The sequence below is a fragment of the Panthera leo genome, chromosome A1 (assembly GCF_018350215.1).
Source record: "Panthera leo isolate Ple1 chromosome A1, P.leo_Ple1_pat1.1, whole genome shotgun sequence".
NCBI classification, from domain to species: domain Eukaryota; kingdom Metazoa; phylum Chordata; class Mammalia; order Carnivora; family Felidae; genus Panthera; species Panthera leo.
In genome coordinates, this window is record NC_056679.1 from 71,066,037 (window position 1) to 71,086,957 (window position 20,921).

The window sequence follows — 20,921 nt, forward strand, 5'->3', positions numbered from 1 at the left end:
CCAATTAACCTTCCTCCAAATAACAATGGCAAGCTCTGGAGAAGATATACAACTATTATTAGAAGGCTCTGGATGACAACTAAAACCAGTCAGAATTTGAATGGATTTTGAGTGTTTGTCGAAGGAAAACACACTGGATGAGATCCACCTTTGTATGGCATTTCCCCTGAAGGTGGTCACCGTTGCATGCGCGCATCAGGACATGGTAGAACTCAGGAGTTAGCCCCAATCTTATTGACTTGAGGTCTTGGAGAATGATGCTTAGAATTGTAAGAACTGCTGAAGATTGGGCAGGGATCTCATGGCAAAAAGAGAGCAACAGTGAAGATTTCTATCTCTGAATTTAGCTTCACTCAAATAGATGATTGATTCCTGATATGTGCATGCATGAAGACTTTGCGAATCCCAGTGTATGAATCCCTCTGGAATGCTGAGTGAACTGAGTTGAAGTTGTGTTGCTGCCTTTCAAACAGATGATAATGATTGGAATTTGAGCCTCATCAAATTTGAGGGGCTTGTAAACACCTCGAATTTTCCATTAAAACCCCAGAAGGATCATGTCTTAGGAGAAACACTGTTTCTGGAATAAGTGATTTGGACTTTTAATTCAGTAAAAGCAAAACCAGAAAGCATCCTAGCACAACACAAAGGTGAGTCTTGATGACTTCACAGTGATCAGTCAGTAATTTAACTGCCTGCTGAAATAAAAATCAGAATTTTTCAGGGGAAGATAACAGGAAAACTACAGTCTCTGCGACATATCCACAATCTGATGTACAAAAAACAATTCACCTGGCACACAATTCAAGAATTAAGTTGACCCATGGTCAAGAGAAAAAGCAGTTAGTAGAAGCCAACTATAATACTATAAGATATTGGGTTATGTATAAGACTTTAGCACAGTTATTAAAATTATTTTCAAATATTAAAGATCAAAATGAAGTAGTTAATAGGGAATATAAACATAGATCTGGAAACTAGGAAAGTACCAAGTAGAAATTCTAGATCTTAAAATGTATTGTCCCTGCAATGGAAAACTTACTGGGTAGGCTGAAAAGCATATTGGTTAGTGCTGGCAGAAGGCAGAATGGGTAAACTTAGAAGAATAGAGACTATACACTCTGAAGAGAAAAGGTATTTCACAACATTGAAGAGACTCTCATTGACCTAGGTTCATAAGATCAGGAAGTCTAACTTACGTATATTTGGAGCTACAAAAGGAAATAGAAGACAGAAAATGGGGTAAAATATATCTGAAAATACGGAGTTTGTCTTCTTTAGATTGGGAAGAGGAAAGAATTCTGTGTGTGTCTTTTATTCAACTTTATAGTAGTGATCCTACCCAGTAAGATAAGAAGTCATGGAGATCAGAAAGGGAGAAGTAAATCATTTCTATTCACCAAGGATACAATAGTTTGCATGGAAAACGTTAAGGAATCTATAACACAATTACTGAAATAAATTTAGCAGAGTTGCAGGATAAAAAGTCAATCATATAAATTGTTTCAGTGAACTAACAACAAGAAAATAAAAATTAACAGTTTAACAGCATAAAAAGGTAGGCAAATACTTTAACAAAATAAATTCAAGACTGTCAGTTGTCAGAGTAGTTAAGGCATGAAAAACTAATAAAGCCTAAGGATTGGAAAGAAAGCTTTCCAGGACACCTTAATAGGTTACTTAAGAAAACTCTAAGGAATCTGTGATACAACTAATAAAACTAAGAAATAGGTATAATTTTCACAAAGGAGGTTCAAGACTGCCACACTTTGCTGAGCGAAATTCACAATATAAGATAAGAGCTATTGTAGATAGGAGGATAAAATGTTAAGGTGTCTGCTCTCCCTCCATTAATGAAGAGATTCAGTGTAAGCCCAAACGTAACCCCATTAGGGGGGTTGCTTTAGGGAGGAAGGAGAAGAAATTGACCTGTTTTGAAATTTTTGTGAAAATGCAAAGGGATCTAGAACAGCTAATATCATCTTAACCAATGGACAAAGCTGCAGAACTTGGTATGCAAGTCTTCTTGAAACAACTAGATGAAACTCCTTCTCTCTCCCTTCACACAAGAAAATTAAGGATGAATCATAGGTCCACCTGTAAAACCTCTAAAGCAAAACATGAATATTTCTTCTGAGCCTTGCTGTAGTCAGAACACTTCTTAGCAAGGACATAAAAGCACTGAGCATAAAAGGGAAAATGCATATGTTTTTATTCATATTAAAAATTTTCATTAAACAACAAAGAGATATGTTTGTTAGAATAACTAAAATCCCAAACACTGACAATACCAAATTGTGAACAACAGGAACTTTCATTCATTGCTAATGGGAATGCAAAATGGTGCAGCCACTTTGAAAGACAGTTTAGCAGGTATTTTTCCAAAATGAAACATCCTTTTACCATGTGATCCAGTATTTGTACTCCTTGGTATTTATTCAAATGAATTGAAAATGTTTCTACCCTACAAACTGAATGTCAATGTTCATAGCAGCTTCACTTCACTCGTATTGCCAAAACTTAGAAGTAACCAAGATGTCCTTCAGTAGGTGAATGGATAAGTAAACTGTGGTACATCCAGACAATGGACTGTTATTCAGCAATAAAAAGGTATTAGCTGTCATCAAGCCACACAAAGACATGGAGAAACTTTAAATGCATAATGCTGAGTGAAAGAAACCGATCTGAAAAGGTTACATTCTGTATGATTATAGCTATACAGCATTCTGGAAAAGGCAAAATGGTAGAGATAATAAAGATCAGTGGTTGCCAGTGATTCAGGGGGATGGAGGGAAAGTTAAATAGGTAGAGCACAGAGCAATTTTAAGGTGAAATTATTCTATATGAAACCTTAATAGTGGAGACCTGTCATTATACATTTGTTCAGACCTGTAGAATGTATAGCCCAAAGAGTGAATCCTAGTGTAAACTATGGACTAAAGTCCATACCTATTGTCAACCAATTTGTCAACCTTGGCTCATCAATTTTAACAAATGTACCACAGCAATGCAGAATGGTAATAACTGTAGCCAGGGTAGGGTGAGTGAGGGTATTTGTAGGAACTCTACTTCCTGCTCAATTTTTCTGGAAACCTAAAGCTGCTCTGAAAAATTAAGTCTGTTAATTTTTTAAAAACTGCTGAAGGTAAGACATTTTTAAGAGAATTTATAAGCCTCAGGGGTGGTGCAGAATATTCACAAGACCTAAATCTGATAGAGGCTTTCTAAAAAATAACTCCCACAAATCAGTAAGACCAACATCTTAATTAAAAAGATGGACAAAATTTTGAAACAAGTGGCCAATAAGCACTAATATTGAGGTGCCCAACATTATTTGTCATAAGGGGAATGCATGTTAACCTGTAATGAGAAGTTTCTAAGCCACTGGCCTGACTAGAAGTAGAAACACATCACCAAATGGTGACAAGGCTATGGAGCAAGTGCCATTGCTGGGGGGAGTATAGATATGTTTTAATACCTTGTAAGACAGTTTTGACAGTTTTTATAAAATTAAACATGGTTGCCCTCACATTTCCACTCTCAGAGTTTTTACCCACAAGAAATCAAAACTTCTGTCTTCAAAAAAGGCTCATACAAAGAGTGTTTATAGCAGGTTTGTTCATAAGAGCCCCAAACTGGAAATAGCCCAAATGCCCATCAGCAGAAGGATGAACTAATTTTGGTATGCTGGTACCATAGAGTACTGCTCTACAATAAATAATGAACTATTAATGTGAATGAGCCTCAAAACATTGCATTGGGCAAGGAAGAAAAGAAAGCTACATGCAAGAGTGCATGTTTTTGGAGTCTGTTTATCTGAAGCTTTAATCTATAGTTGAACTACTGGGGAAAGGGACAGATTTATTGGAATGATAAATGATGGAACTTACAGTTTTGAATTTCACTGTATATAAATAATAAATTAATGTATTTTTTAAAAATAGGGTTGGGACACCGGGGTGGCCCAGTTGGTTGAGCTTCCTACTCTTGATTTTGGCTCAGGTCACAATGCCAGGGTCGTGGGATCGAGCCCCGTGTTGGGCTCCGTGGTGAGCATGGAGCCTGCTTGAGATCCTCTCTCTCTCTCTCTCTCTCTCTCTCTCTCAAATAAATAAAATGGGGTTGAAATAATAGAGGAGAGTTTCAGATATTTCACCATATTCTGAAAATGATGAGAATAACTCTTATTTTAGCATTCATGTGCCAAGCACGAATCTGAGTGTGTTACACCTTTTACCTTCTTTAATCAACTTGTGGGGAAAGTGTTCTTACTGTCTTGGGCTCGCTGACCAGGAAATTGAGATGCAAGGAGGAAAAGTAACTTGGAAGGCCACAGGGCTTTTGGGGTTGGTGGTCAGTCCATGACCAGGGCTTGCAGAGGCTAAACTCCATTGCCTTTCCTGACTGTTCATGCTCAGCATTTAAATTGAGAACCTGAACCCTTTGATTGGTAGCACAAGAAATAGGGTTTGCATAATATTAAAATCTGTAAGATTATAAGTAACATTAGTATTCGGTTTCCTGATTCAGGTGTCATTTGTGTTATTTGTAATGCTAATGACTCAAAACTTGAGGGTGTTCTGTAACCCTTTCTGGGCACTGTTTTGTGATACACAGCCTCATCTATTTGAATGTACACATTTTAAATTGCATATAAGCAGGATTCTATTCCTCTACTGTGACAATTTCTAGCTTTGAAGAGCTTCTCTGAAAATGCTGCTTTTATCTTTCTTCTGCAGTGATGAACTTTAATGTTGGAGTGTTGTAAGTTCTCACATAATAAGGCTTAGATTTTTGTTTGCTTTGGCAGTAGACTTCTGTTTAAAATTCCTTTAATCTGTTCATTCCATGCTTATATTCATTTTGATAGCTGATGGCTCTGTGAAGAATTTTATATGAATTTATTGCACTAATAAAACTTGTATTTGTAATTCTTTTTCCATCCCAACTTGCTAAGAGTGAGTTTTTCAGCAAATTGCTGAATTTTTGTCTTCTTTAGATTTTTTTTCCCTGGAGGAAATAAGAAACAATTCATATGCTAGATCTAAAGTTTCATTAAAATTGCTTATGCCCTGTCTCAGGCATTTTAAGTGGGCCATCTGTCTAAACATCTCTCTCTTTTTTTTTTCTGATCATTTCCTCGACTTATTCATGAACCATGGGAGGGCTCCTTTGTAGTCGCCACATGTAGCTGGTTCCGTCTACCCCCACTGAATACATCTATGTGCTCGCATAACATATCTTTTCACCGTGCTGGAAATTCTCTGAACTTGGTTCAGATGAATGGCCCACTTTTCTGAAGGCCTTTTTCTTCCTGCAAAGATTTGTATGCAGAAGCTGACCTCTGTGGCTATGGAATGCAGCGTATTATTCTTGATCATTTTACAGACCACCCACTGTGAAAGTTATGATCAAGGATTGCTTAATGATTCTTTGACCACTAACATTGTTTTAACTCAGTGTTTCACTCCTAAATATGTAATGGCACAATTGAAAACCAGCTTTTCTGAGTGTCTCATAATATGGTTTTGAGATGTTTATAATCCTTGATAACTAAAGACGCTGTGAGTTATGTTTACATAAAATCTGCCTTAAAACATGAAATGTAATGGGTATTTGGTTACCCAGATTTGGGTATTTGGGTTAGTATTATTTACACATTTTTGAGTAAAATATTCCAATAAGTTAAATGCATTAGCATTAACATTTGTGATAATCAGCTGACCGTTTTTACTATAAAATACAGAAACATTCAGTTTTATTGAGCATATTCATTCTGGTTGGCTGATGATAATCAAAGTGGACAGGTCTGGGTAAGACCTATTATTTGATTTGCTTTGTGAGTCTCTGTTTATGTGAATTCCCTTTTCCTGGGTTTTGGGGGTTTTGTTTGTTTTTTGAAGTAGTAGTTTAAATGATAACAGCTTTTCAAGTAACTAACAAGCTGCACAGATGAAATTTTTGATCAGATGTCAGCCTCTTTTACTAGGCACATAGTTCAGTAAAGAAGCTGTTTTCTGTGTAACATTACTAAGCTGAGTCGAGTGAAACTCTAGGACTTTTTCTCTCCCTTTCCAGAGAGTTGTTCATAAAAATATTTGAGACTATTTTGGATTTGATGGATAAAAGGAACTCCTTTCTAAAATTTAAAATATAACTGTAAAATGTAACTGCCACCATTATAAACACGTTTGTGCTGGTGGAATTGATATCAGTGTTTCAAAGTAATTATTAACATAGCCCCAATGATTTTGCAGAAATAGAACACATATACTTTTATACTTCCAGGCTGGTGCATGTTACTTTCTTTATTTGTAGTTTATTACAGTTTATTTCTGCTGCCCAGTTTATGGATCTTTACACTGGGCATGTATGCCCAACCCCATCCATTTTATTTAAAAACAAAACAAAACTACTTTCAAACTTACATAAAGCCGGAAGGAATCTTAGCAGATTTTGTTTGCAGAAGAGTGAACTCATGAAGAGATTCCACGGTGTGACCATCTTGTATCTCAAGGGCTTGCTGTCACAGTGAAGCCTCTTTCCTACCTCCTAGTAACACATCACCTTAAGAGAAATTGTTAGGAAAGGGCACTTCAGGAGTTGTGTGCTCAGAAGAAGCGACAGCTCCCCCATCACCTGCCCAGCGCTGCACCAGCTGTATTTCACAGGTGTGGAAATTTTGGGGCCAAAGTACTGGAGTCCCTGGGACCTTGTTAGTAAGGGAATGGACTGAGATTAAACCCCAGCATTTTAACTCAAAGGAGCCTGTGCTCTTTCTACAAGGTCCCTCTTGGGGCAGGTTCTAACATATATGAAACAGATGTGGGTCAAAATAAAACAATGGAAAAATAAATAGTAGTTAGGTTCTGAAGGGTGGCAACTGTATCTCGCCACCATCTGTAGGTTTGCTTTCTGTGGGAAAATTCAGTCTGGGTTCCAACCGGATGTCAGCATTAACTTCCCAGCTCCTCTGGAAACAGAGGCTTGTTGCATAACTGAAAAGAGTCTCCACATTTACTTGAAAGAATTACCTCCTTCAGGCTACTAAATTGTGAAAAATATTAAGCCTATAATGTAGGTTAAGTGGCAGGGAGCTCACTGAAGTTGTTTGTACTATGGTCAGTACCTATATGGTTAGGGAACAGTTTATGAGAGAGATGATATTCTTCTTGAAAAATCTGTTGGTTTGTGGAGCAGAAGGAATCCAGGGTTTCCCTTAAAGGGATTTCAGTTATGGGGGTGGGTGGAAATGAATATGTAGCCCTATGGTTGGGACTAATCAAATTAATAAAAGTTAACATGCACTGTTTGATTTAGTTCTCAGTACATCATCACTGTGATGCAGATACTATTATATATCTAGATTGATTCATAAGGAGATTGAGACTTAATAGTTTGCTCAAGAATGAATTAATGAAAGGGCTGGTTTTTTTTTTTTTTTTTATGTTTTTTAAAATTTATTTTTGAAGGAGAGAGAGAGACCGAGCATGAGCAGGGGAGGGGCAGAGAGAGGAGGAGACACAGAATCCAAAGCAGGTCCAGGCTCTGAGCTGTCAGCACAGAGCCCAAGGAAGGGTTTGAACCCACAAACCGTGAGATCATGACCTGAGCCGAAGTTGGACGCTCAACCGACTGAGCCACCTAGGCGCCCCAGAAAGGGCTGGGTTTTTAACCCACTTGTGCGAGTTACCAGAGCCTGGGTTTGTGACCACTGTGCTTATTTCTCCTGCTTGTTTTGGTTTGGTTTGGTTTGGGAAGTAATTTAAGGTTTTGGCGCAACCAGATACGCAAGTCATGAATAATCAGAAATAAAACCGGATACAAAGAGAGGGACCTTATTTATAAGAAACTTGAATGGTAGGTAACTCAGTTAAGATTTCACCTGATATGAAGTAGAAAACCATGGAACAATCTTGAGCAGCAGAGGTACATAATTGTCAAGGATAGTAAAGACTTAAGAAAGTTAGGTTGCCAGTAATATAGCTGGGAGGTTATTTCTGTCATCACAAAACCCCTGAGAGGTTGGGGTGTTAGCCCCTTTGAAGGTAAACAGAGTGAAGTCTGGTGAGGTCCTTTATATAATGCAAAAAGAGCCAGGTAGTAAGCCAAGAGCTCAGGGGCCATGCTCTTTCTGGAGCATACTCTGTCCCTTGGGTGACGCGGCCTCTCCTATGCGGTGCTCGGCACATAGTAGGTGCTCCTCAGATTCCTTCCTACTGCCCCCATCATCCCTTTCTCCCCAAACTGTGCTGGGACCTGGGAAACAAAAATAAGGAATGACCTTGATCTTTATTTTTATAATTTTTTAAATGTTTGAGAGAGAGAAAGAGCACGCAAGAGCATGAGTGAGGGAGGGGCAGGGAGTGGGAGACCCAGAATCTGAAGCAAGCTTCCAGGCTCTTGAGTTGTTAGCACAAAGCCTGACTCAGGGCTCGAACTCATGAACCGCGAGATCATGACCTGAGCTGAAGTTGGATGCTTAACTGACCGAGCCACCCAGGTGCCCCAGGAATGATCTTGATCTTTTAGGAGCTCACAGGCCAATTAAGGAGACAAACTTAGATGCCCTGTGGAATAGAGTGACAAAATAGAGGGGGGTGGGGTGTTGGCATACTGGAGCACTCTGCCCTGTGACACTTGTCTCCTCCCCCTCCCCCTCCTCCTCCCCCCCTCCTCCTCCTCCTCCTCCTCCCCCTCCTCCTCCTCCTCCCCCTCCTCCTCCTCCTTCTCTCCCTCCTCTCCCTCCTCCTCCCCCTCCTCCTCCTCCTTCTCCCCCTCCTCCTCCCCCTCCTCCTCCCCCTCCTCCTCCTCCTCCCCCACCTCCTCCTCCTCCTCCTCCTTTTCCTCTTCTTCCTCCTCCTCCTCCTCCTCCTCTTCCTCCTCCTCCTCCTCTTCCTCCTCCTCCTCTTCCTCCTCCTCCTCCTCCTCTTCCTCCTCCTCCTCCTCCTCTTACCCCCCTCCTCCTTCTCCTCCTCTGTGTCCTGTATGCTCCCCTGTTGTTCTTTCAAGCTCTCATGTGTGAAGCTCTATCCTCTGAAACAGCCCTATTTAAGTTGCCGAGAGAATCGTCCATGTCTGCCATGTTCATTAGTATTGATTTGTTGATACATTTTAAAACGTTAATTTTCACTTCTAGAGTATTTAAGACATTTCTTCTTTTTCAGAAAATAAATAGTGGGCCAAATACAAATGTTCTCCTAAGTTATCCATCATCCTCCATTAGACCTTGTGTCTAGAGATGATTTGATTATAATCATAGTTTTTGTGCCTGAATTTGTTTTCATTGAATACACAAAGAATCCTTTTGAAATTCATGGGAGGGGGTGTGACCTTGAAACATGACCTGCAACATTTTTTCGGAACTATAACTTAAGAGTCTGGATAGTATCTGTGTAGTTGCTTTGTAAAATATTCCTTTATGACCATAAATAATGAAAACATGCAATATTTAAATTAGGCTAATTCACAAATGATTAAAATCTTGTTACTTTAAAAAATTGTGGGAAATATTTGTATTCTAAAAATGTTTTTGTCTCTGGTTGCTTTACCCAGTTTTTCTGGACCATGTAATATGGATCATAGGCAAGAAAAGACCTGTTATTAAGATTGTATTCTTACCCAAACAAACAAAATACCAAAAAGGAATGAAGGGATATACAAGGGAACTTTTGGAGGTGATGGATATATTTATTACCTTAATTATGGTGATGGAAACACAAATGAATAACTATGTTCAAATTCACTAAATTGTGTGTTAATTATATGCAGTTCTTATGCATACCACTCATAACTCAATAAACCCAGAAAAATAAAAGATTCACGTTGTACATTTTTGAAAACAGTCTGGAACAGTAGCAAAATACTGAAAAGATATTAATATTGCATACAGTTAATTTTTGAAAGTCATAGTTAAGCAACTCAAATTCATAGAATGGATAATGGTATTTGAATGGATGGCACTAGGACATTTATCCCAGAGTGATTACTGTTGTCCTTGGAATGTCTATGTGTTTTTTGTATGTTTGTTTTTAACTGCTCTAGTTTAAATCTGAAAGCTTTTTTCCAGGGACAGAGCCTTTTAAAATAATGTTCTGAAATATAATCTGTGGCAATTTTACCCTGCACACTTAACGCCAAAGGAAAATCAGTTTACTAAGAGAATAATGTAAAATTACTAACTGCTTTTCTTTTTTTCTGCTTCAGAGTGCCTATTATTCAACCACAAGTGGCTAACTGGCAGCTCTCAGTAAAATTGCATGACGAAGTTCATACTGTTGTAGCATCAAACAGTGGGCCAACATTCTCTGTGAGTTTTATTTCTTTGTTTTTATTTTTTTTTGGCAGTCTTGAAAATTGATCTGTGCCTGTTTCAAACAATTTTTAATGTATTCAGCGACTCTCATCTTTTGAGTCTGTAACACAGCAATGTGCTTGTTTCACCTTCTTTAGGAAGCTGAATGTAAATGGGAGGTTTTGTTCTCTCATGTTAATTAGGAAATACATTCCTAGATTTAGCCACATTCTACACCCACTTCCTGACACCTGATTCATTTTCCTTTTGTTATTGAGAAGTAATACTTTTGTTTTTGTCCCAGAGAAGAGCATCTTTAAGTATAATTCCAAACATATGATAGCTGTGGTAGGTAATCACTCTTTTAAAACAAGTCATCTGAAGCCTATATAACATTTTCTTGAGACTTCATGTTGTGTGAGACATTCTTGAGGCTAAATTTACCTTGTGGTGACATTCCTTTTGTTTTGAAGGAATTTAAAACTTGAACTTAAACCTCTTGGATAATATCCATGATAGAACTGCTTTAGTTTAATTCGGGTCTGTACTAAGCAGTGTTACGTTAACATTTAGTGTTTACACTGTGTTATGAATGATATGTTTAAATTATATGATTTGAGAGTGAGTGCCAGAAAAATATCATGATATTGTGAAATGTTTTTCCTGTTTTACTTTCAGCCTGAACACACAGAAGCTTCTAGGTAGTTAGTGCAATGAATATTTTATTAATCTACATTTCTCTTCTCATGGCTAAGTTGCAATGAAATGTCATTTTGTTGTTTGGAAAACATGACTTTTTCATCAAAAGATTTAAACAGGATATGAAAATAAAAATAATATGATTTCACGAAAAGAAGAACTGGTGAAGCTGAGGTATAGGGTGGTAGTTTTTTCGCTTTTATGTGTATTTTTTTTTTTAAGTAAACTCTGCCCCCAACGTGGGGCTCGAATTCGTTACCCTGAGATCAAGAGTCACATGCTCTACCAACTGAGCCAGCCAGGCACCTCCTGGTGGCAGTTTCCTGATCCCAGCTAGAAAGTACCATCAGAGTTAGGAGAAGTCACTTATTCAACATATCCGTACTACATTCCTACCTTGTGCTAGGTAAGTGCTAGGCTGTTAAGACTGGAGAAGCTTACATTCTTATGTGGTAGTCAGAGTCACACGTAAATGAGATTCATTCATGAGTGAAGGGTCATCTCCTTGGTTGTCTTTAAGTGTTGGGATTCATTCTGTGTGCCAAAATTGCTGAGGCATTTGTTCCTGAAAGGTATTTCACTCCACTCTGTTAACGTGAAAACTGCGGTGGAGTTAAACAGTTGTCTTATGATGTATTTTTTTTGTGATGTACTTACGTGATTCCTTATGTTCCTCCTTTCTATATGATCATTTAAAAACGTAGCTCTATAAGTGGAGACTTAAGTGTATATCAGGTTGAGTAGCAAACTATGTGTATTGAATAGTAAAGAGTATTAATATTATAACATTTTCCTCAGGGAAGGTTAACTTTACAAAAATGTAGACTTAGCATAATTTCTAGTTCTGTACTGAGTCACCACTGAAGTGTTACTGTTCATCTGATACTCCAATACACTGTTTTTCTAAGCAGTGGCTTGCCTTAATAAGAAAATGGCTCAGATTACGTCTTAGAGCTGTTATTTCTTGGTGCTTGTTTCAGATTCCATGTTGAAAAACTAGAGACCATCAGCTCAAATGGTGTCTTTGAATTTTTCCAGTAGAATTACCTCTTGTTTTACTTTTTAGCTCATAAGAAAAGCAGGGCTGTTTAAAAAAAAAAACACATCAAAATTATTGCATTAAAAATTTCCCTGGAAAATATCCACCTTGATACATAGTATCAATAGCTACTTACCCCTATTTATTGGCTTTACAGTATCAAACCTAATGAAAAACAGGTAATCCTGATAGTGTCTTTTTTTTCCTAAGTATATTTGGATTGAGTTTCATTTGACATCAGTGTTATTGAAGAGAGTCAAGATGAATAGCACAGACTAAGTAAAGACCCATTGATACGAAGTCTCAGATTTTAGGGTCTCGGGGGGAGAGCTGTGACTGTTGGTTTCCTAGGTCATCCACTGCCACATCAAGAAAAAGTAACTGGCCTCAAGGTGACACTCTAGGGTCATGATCCCAAGAGTGGTACAAGCAAAGTCATATGCCTGAAGTAATGCTTCAGATACCCCACATTTTCAAAATTATTTTAATCTAAAAAATTTAAATTAAAAGATGTTTCAAATAAGGAAAGTATTGCAAATGCACAAATGTTCTATACAGATCTCTTACTGAAAAAGAAACAATTCATAGTTACAGCTAAATCCCTTCTTTATGATATCTCATTCCGCCCTTTCCCTCTCCAGAGGTGACAGCTATCCTGAAGATGCTATGTGTCCTCCTTGTGCATATTGTTCTACATTTAGTATGTATGCATGGACTTAATAGTAAAAAAGAAGACTGTGAAAATATAAGTACTTAATGATGCCATTTATGTAACAGTTTGAAATATACAAAGCAAAAACAACTCCATTTGCAACACTATCAAAAAGAATAAGATGCTTAGGAATAAACTTAACCATGGAGGAGAAGGACTTGTACACTAGATGCTACAAAATGTTGCTGGAAGAAATTAAAGAAAACACAAATATATGCAAAGCCATCTTGGGTTCATAGATTGGAAGACTTAATGTTGTTATAATGTCAATATTACCCATGATTTGGCTTCAGTATTACCCATGTTCAGCAGATTCAAAACAATCCCTATCAAAATCCCAACCGATTTTTTGCAGAGATAGAAAAGTCAGTCCTAAAATTCATATGGACTCTTAAGGGAGGGACCCCAAATAGCCAAAACAATTTTCAAAAAGAAGGACAAAGTTGGAAAGCTCACACTTCCTGATTTTAATACTTATTACAAAACTGCTGTGGTCAAAATGGTGTGGTACTCGCATAAGACAGACACATCGACCAAAAGAAGAAATTCTGATACGTGCCACAGCATGGAGGAACCTGAGGGAATTGAGCTCAGTGAAATAAGCCAGACACAAAAGGACAAATACTGTATGATTCCAAATCATACAGTATGTAGAGTAGTTAAATACATAGAAAATAGAATGGTGGTGCCAGAGGCTGGGAGAGTGGGAAACAGAGGGTTATTATTTAAAGGGAATAGAGTTTTAGTTTCACAAGATGAAAATAATTCTGAAGATGGCCATTGGTGATGCATATACAAAACTCTGCATGTCTTTAATACCACTGAACTGTACACTTCAAAATGGGTAAGATAGTAAATTATATGATTTGTAAAAAATTTTTAAGTGCAAAAATCAATACAGATCAGTATTTTTTGATAAAAAATTTAAAAGTAGTGAGGATGAAATTTTTGGGAAACAAAGGAAGCATGGTAGGGGGAAAAGTTAAGTGAAGAAGTAGTAGGTGGGGGCGCATGGGTGGCTCACTCCATTGAGCATACGACTCTTAAATTTTGGTTCAGGTCATCATCTCCTGGTTTGTGATTTCGAGCCCCCTGTCAGGCTCTCTGCGGGCAGCAGCATGGAGCCTGCTTGGGATTTTCTCTCTCTCTTTCTCTGTCTCTCTCTTTCTCTCCCTCTCTCGACACCCCTCGCCTGTTTGTGTGCTTGCTCTCTCAAAATAAATAAATAAACTTAAAAAAAAGAAGTAGTAGATAGGGTGAAATATTTTATGTTTTAGATTTTTGATTTTGACTATAAGGGTCAGAATGAATAGCAAAACTGAGTATAAAATCTGCTAACACCAAATTGAAATATTGTTTAGCATATTAAGATGAGAAACTTAAAAATATCAAAAACAAACTAATGTTTACTTACATTTAATTCATGATTATATTCTGGATTCCCAAGATGTTTTCCGTTCTCTTTTATTCTGTGTAATGTGATACTGGTCAAAATAGTTCATGATAGTGCGTTTGTTATCTTAAAGATGATGGCCTAACTTCATACTGAAAACAGTTCACTTGGAAGAAGAATGTCAGAGTACTCTTGATGTGAAGAAAATTAGCTCAAGAATTCAGCCTTCCTAAAGATGAAAAAGTGTGCACTGTACATGCACTTAAAATTTTTTTGCCTAATATTTCTGTTAACTACTAGTAAGTAGAAACAATAAACAGAAAACAGCATATGATCCTAGATACTGATTTAGATATCCTTTGTGTTACAGTGAGCCATCAATAGAAATTTTTATAAAGATCCTGTAAACTACTTAAGAATATCCAGAATCCTCAAACTCATGAATTTTGGCACAGCAATGTAATTTTTGTGCTAATAGTTGAAGAGAAAAATCTCAATGATGAAAAGAAACATTTAGTATAGTTAAGAAAAATGAAAATTGTTTTTATCTTTTTTAAAACTCTTTTCAGCTCATTTTCTCCTAAATGAGATTTTTTTTTTTTTTTTTGCTTCTTATGGAAAGGTCAAAACTTTCCTTTTTGATGGCCATAAAATTGTGCTGCAGTTTTATCTTTTTTTTATTATTTTTTTAATATAAAATTTATTGTCAAATTGGTTTCCATACAACACCCAGTGCTCATCCCAACAGGTGCCCTCCTCAATGCCCATCACCCACTTTCCCCTCTCCCCCAACCCCCATCAACCCTCAGTTTATTCTCAGTTTTTAAGAGTCTCTTATGGTTTGGCTCCCTTCCTCTCTAACTTTTTTTTTTTTTTCCTTCCTTCCCCTCCCCCATGGGTTCCTGTTTAGTTTCTCAGGATCCACCTAAGAGTGAACACATGTGGTATCTGTCTTTCTCCGTATGGCTTATTTCACTTAGCATAACACTCTCCAGTTCCATCCACGTTGCTACAAAAGGCCGTATTTCACTCTTTCTCATTGCTAAGTAGTATTCCATTGTATATATAAACCACAACTTCTTTATCCATTCATTAGTTGATGGACAATTAGGCTCTTTCCATAATTTGGCTATTGTTGAAAGTACTGCTATATAAACATTGGGGTACAAGTTCCCCTATACATCAGCATTCCTGTATCCCTTGGGTAGATTCCTAGCAGTGCTATTGCTGGGTCATAGGGTAGATCTATTTTTAGTTTTTTGAGGAACCTCCACACTGTTTTCCAGAGCGGCTGCACAGTTTGCATTCCCACCAACAGTGCAAGAGGGTTCCCGTTTCTCCACATCCTCTCCAGCATCTATAGTCTCCTGATTTGTTCATTTTAGCCACTCTGACTGGCGTGAGGTGATATCTCAGTGTGGTTTTGATTTGTATTTCCCTGATGAGGAGCGACATTGAGCATCTTTTCATGTGCCTGCCTATTGGCCATCTGGGGTCTTCTTTAGAGAAGTGTCTATTCATGTCTTCTGCCCATTTCTTCACTGGATTATTTGTTTTTCAGGTGTGGAGTTTGGTGAATTCTTTATAGATTTTGGATACTAGCCCTTTGTCCGATATGTCATTTGCAAATATCCTTTCCCATTCCATCGGTTGCCTTTTAGTTTTGTTGATTGTTTCCTTTGCAGTGCAGAAGCTTTTTATCTTGATGAAGTCTGAATAGTTCATTTTTGCTTTTAATTCCCTTGCCTTGGAGATGTGTTGAGTAAGAAATTGCTGAGGCTGAGGTCAGAGAGGTTTTTTTTTGTTTTTTTTTTTTTGCTTTCTCCTCTAGGGTTTTGATGGCTTCCTGTCTCACATTCAGGTCCTTTATCCATTTTGAGTTTATTTTTGTGAGTGGTGTAAGAAAGTGGTCTAGTTTCATTCTTCTGCATGTTGCTGTCCAGTTCTCCCAGCACCATTTGTTAGAGAGACTTTTTTCCATTGGATATTCTTTCTTGCTTTGTCAAAGATTAGTTGGCCATACATTTGTGGGTCCAATTCTGGAATCTCTATTCTATTCCATTGGTCTATGTGTCTGTTTTTGTGCCAATACCATGCTGTCTTGATGATTACAGCTTTGTAGTGGAGGCTAAAGTCTGGAATTGTGATGCCTCCTGTTTTGGTTTTCGTCTTCAATATTACTTTGGCTATTCGGGGTCTTTTGTGGTTCCATACAAATTTTAGGATTGCTTGTTCTAGCTTTAGAGGAATGCTGGTGCAATTTTGATTGGGATTGCATTGAATGTGTAGATTGCTTTGGGTAGTACTGACATTTTAACAATATTTATTCTTCCAATCCATGAGCATGGAATGTTTTCCCATTTCTTTGTATCTTCTTCAATTTCCTTCATAAGCTTTCTATAGTTTTCAGCATACAGATCTTTTACATCTTTGGTTAGGTTGATTCCTAGGTATTTTATGCTTCTTGGTGCAATTGTGAAAGGGATCAGTTTCTTTGTCTTTCTGTTGCTTCATTATTAGTGTATAAGAATGCAACTGATTTCTGTACATTAATTTTGTATCCTGAGACTTTACTGAATTCACGTATCAGTTCTAGCAGACTTTTGGTGGAGTCTGTAGGGTTTTCCATGTATAATATCATGTCATCTGCAAAAAGTGAAAGCTTGACTTCATCTTTGCCAATTTTGATGCCTTTGATTTCCTTTTGTTGCTGATTCCTGATGCTAGAACTTCCAGCACTATGTTAAACAACAGCAGTGAGAATGGACATCCCCGTCGTGTTCCTGATTGTGCTGCAGTTTTAAATTACAATCAGATTCCTTTCATTCTGCCAATTTCAAGTAAGTTGTATATTGATACAATTTATATTAAAAGTTAAATGGCAGAGATCCACTTCTGAAACAGCAGTTTTGTGCAACAAAGCAACTACTACTGGTGAAAGTTATAAAAATCTCTATTGTAGATGACATATTGTTGTATGTAGAAAATTCTGAAAAATCCATTAAGGAATTATTACAAAATAAGTTTAGCAAGGGTACAGGGTACAAAATAAATATATAAAAGTCAATTGCATTTTTACTTATTTGCAATGAACAATCCAAAAACAAAATTATGAAAAAGTTACCATTAAGAGCATCAAAAGAATAAAAGAACAAAAGAGGTATAAATTTATACTGTGAAAACTAAAAACTAAAAACTATTAAAAAAGATATTAATAGAAATCCAAATAAATAGCATCTCATATTCCTGAATTGAAAGACTTAATGTTGTTCAGATGGTAATATTTCCTAAATTGGTTTACACATTCAATGCAGTTCTTTCCAGAATCCAAAAAAAAATTTTCTCCAGAAATTGACAAGCTGATACTAAAATTTATATGGAAACTTAAGGGACCCAGAATAGCAAAAGCAATCTTGAAAAAAAGAACAAAATTGGAGAACTCAGTTTCCCTTTTCAAGACTTAACAACAGAATTGTCTCATAAAATATAGTACTTGCATAAAGGTAAACATATAGATCAATAGAACAGAATTAAGAATCCAGAACTAAATCCCTGATTTTCGACAAAGGTGCCAAAGTAATTCAGTGAAGGAAAGAATAATCTTGTCAACAAATGGTACTGGACCAAGTCGGTATCTACGTGTAAAAGAATAAAGTTGAATCCCTATCTCATATTGAGTTAATTATACCAAAATTAACCTAAAGTGGATAAAAGATCTAAATGTAAAAGATGAAACAATAAAACTCTTAGAAGAAAACATAAGGGTACATCTACATGACCTTGCTTGTGGCAGCAGTTGCTTAGATAGGACAAAAGCACAAGCAACAAAAGAAAAAATAAATTGGTCTTTGTCAAAATTAAAAACTGTGTTCAAAAGATACAGAACAAGAAACTGAAAAGACAGAACACAGAAGGGGGAAACATATTTGCAAATAATATATTCAGTAAAACACTTGTATTTAAAATACATAAATACATACAACTCAAAAGTAAATTAAATAGGAATATATAATATCCATTTACCCTTTCTATAAAATAATTTGATAACATTCATCAAAGACCTTTAAAAAATGTTCATATTCTTTGGTTCACTGATACCTCTTCTCAAACCCCACCCAATGAGGGGTGCCTGGGTGGCTCAGTCGGTTGGGCGTCTGACTTCGGCTCAGGTCATGATCTTGCAGTTCCTGAGTTTGGGCCCTGTGTCGCGCTCTGTGCTGACAGCTCAGAGCTTGGAGCCTGCTTTGGATTCTGTGTCTCCCTCTCTCTCTCTGACTCTCCCTGGCTCATACTCTGTCTCTCTCTCAAAAGTAAATAAACATTAAAAAAAAAAAAAAAAAACCCTATCCAATGAAAAATTGTGAATGTGAACGTGAAAAAAAGATGAATTAATGGTGGCTTGCCTTGGAGATATCCATGTAAACAATCTCTACATATGGTAATAAAGGGTCAGCAGGCTTGGAATTAAAATACATAAATGTCTTAACAGAAGTGTCTTCAACCACTTAAATCCTGAGAAAGATAGAAGAAAGAGCACTCAACTGGCTGGGGGAAAGGAAGTATCTAGGTGAAAGTGAAGTTCTTCTTGGCCAAGATGACTAATGAGTAACAGATTAGAATGTGATGACATATGTCATGACTTACCTCCAAATTGTGGTAAAATAGGTGAGGAAAAGCACTGGCACGTGGTAGCAAGGTAAGTTTTTTGAAACATCAGAGACATTTTCTATAGATAACTTTGATTTCTTATTATGGAAGTGTATGTTTCCTTAATTTTTCTATTATTTGTTTTCCACAAACAGTAGAGTGAGGAAGGGGTGTCCCTGTCTTGTTCTAGTTGCATTGTTGTTTTCTGGTACCTATTTTAGCCTATTTAAAGGTATTTCCATGAAGCAGTTGATTACTTTGGTTTGCGATTATCAAAGATGTACCCTGTCCCAGGCACTGTGGTAGGCACTACACATAATTTATCTCTAAATGAGATAGTAGGAAACCGGAACGCAGTTGTTACTAGCCCATGCACTAGTACCTCTCTATATCTCCTTTTATAGGGTAGTTTTGCTAGACAAAATTCTGAGATATAGTAGCACTGTCAAGGAAAATTACAAAGAATAATGCATTTATTTCCAAACAGAATATTTTTGACACATGATAAAGGGATTTTTCTTTGTGATAGGCAGAAAGTTAAGGCTGCAGTCATACTATTTAAAGGATCATGCAAGGTATCACAAAAATGTACACAATATTATATACACAATGTACCCAGTGTTGAAAAGTACACAATCAGGAATACTGGTTAAGAGTAGCTGTTAGAGGGGTGTCCGGGTGGCTCAGTTGGGCATCCAACTCCGAACTTCGACTCAGGTCATGGTCTCATAGTTCAGTTCGTGAGTTCAAGCCCCAACTTGGGCTCCACGCTGACGGTGCAGAGCCTGCTTGGGTTTCCCTTTCTCTCTCTCTCTCTCTCTCTCTCTCTCTGCCCCTCCCTTGCACTCTCTCTCTCAAATAAATAAGCTTAAAAAAAAAAGAGTAGCTGTTAGAAAGCATTTTTAGTATCTTATTACCTCTTGTAGAGGTTACCGTATTTTTCAAATGGGTATTAAAATTCAATATATTGAGTTTTAGCAGTGATCTTACAGTTTTATCCAAGTAAGTAATAATCTTTGAGAGCAATACATGATTTGAGATAAATAAGATTTTTGCATCTAAAAGAGCTTTCATTTCATTTTCTTAGTAATGTTTGTTTTGGTTGATATAAAATTGTCTCATCTTTAGATGCCTGTGGGAGGGAAATGTTTTGTAGTATTCATATCATTGAAATTACCACCCTATATTTTTCTTCTCGAACAGAGAAAATGATAAAGAACATAAGAATAAAAAATAATAATTACATATGGATGCATAATAAATAATTAGATATGCATCATCTGAAGGTTTCCTTCTCTAACATAGCTAACCCTTTCCCATTTGTTCTACCATTATAGATTTTGTTCTAGACTTCATTTGTAGGAAAACATTCCACCAGAGTTACTTTGAAAATGTGTGTGTGTGTGTTTTAGTTTATTTATTTATTTTGAGAGAGAGAGCACAAGGAGGGGAGGGACAGAGAGAAGGAGAGACAGTCCCAAGCAGGCTTTGTGCCATCAGCGCAGAACCCGGTACAGGGCTTGAACCTGTGAATCATGAGATCGTGACCTGAGCCAAGATCAGGAGTCAGATACTTAACTGACTGAGCCACCCAGGCACCCCTGAAAATATGGTTTTAAGTAGAACTAGTTAAGTATTTTTAAGTAATATTTTCATAAAGATTAAGAATTAAATGAAGTTAGCATTTGCCAATAAATAATTCTGTGCACAAAATCATATTTTCTTTATGTTTTCAGTAAGAATTTATTCTTGCATTTTACATCACAGTCTCTGTTCCTTTTATCCCATTTGTAGGGAGTAATGCTAAATCATGTAGTTACTGGAATTTTTATAGGGACATGGTAAGAATCATGGTTCTTTTAAGGAAATAATTTTCCAGTGCCCTTTGTAGAATAAAATGCAATATTATTCTATCTGTCCTTTTGTCACTATGGTCAAGTTTTAGAGTAGACTCTTATTTTTGAACATGAAAAAGACATCAACAAACAAGGTGAGTTTACTTTTACATTTATGCCTACTGTAGGCTTTTTATTAAAGAGTTAGCTATATAGCTTAAGGGCATGGTAGGCAGACAGAAAACTGAAAAAACATTTTTGTAGTAACTTATTTTATTTTATTTTTTATTTTACTTTATTTT

At 36.8% G+C, this 20,921-nt stretch overlaps 1 protein-coding gene across 5 annotated transcripts in view; it reads left to right on the plus strand.

The window, feature by feature from the left end:
* Positions 1–20,921, plus strand: part of PCCA (propionyl-CoA carboxylase subunit alpha) — a 474,500-nt gene that overhangs the window by 321,553 nt on the left and 132,026 nt on the right. For all 5 annotated transcript variants that reach the window (XM_042929832.1, XM_042929843.1, XM_042929812.1 and 2 more), the window contains one exon: positions 10,207–10,309. In XM_042929832.1, the coding sequence (XP_042785766.1) occupies positions 10,207–10,309 (103 nt within the window). The remainder of the gene's footprint in view (positions 1–10,206; positions 10,310–20,921) is intronic.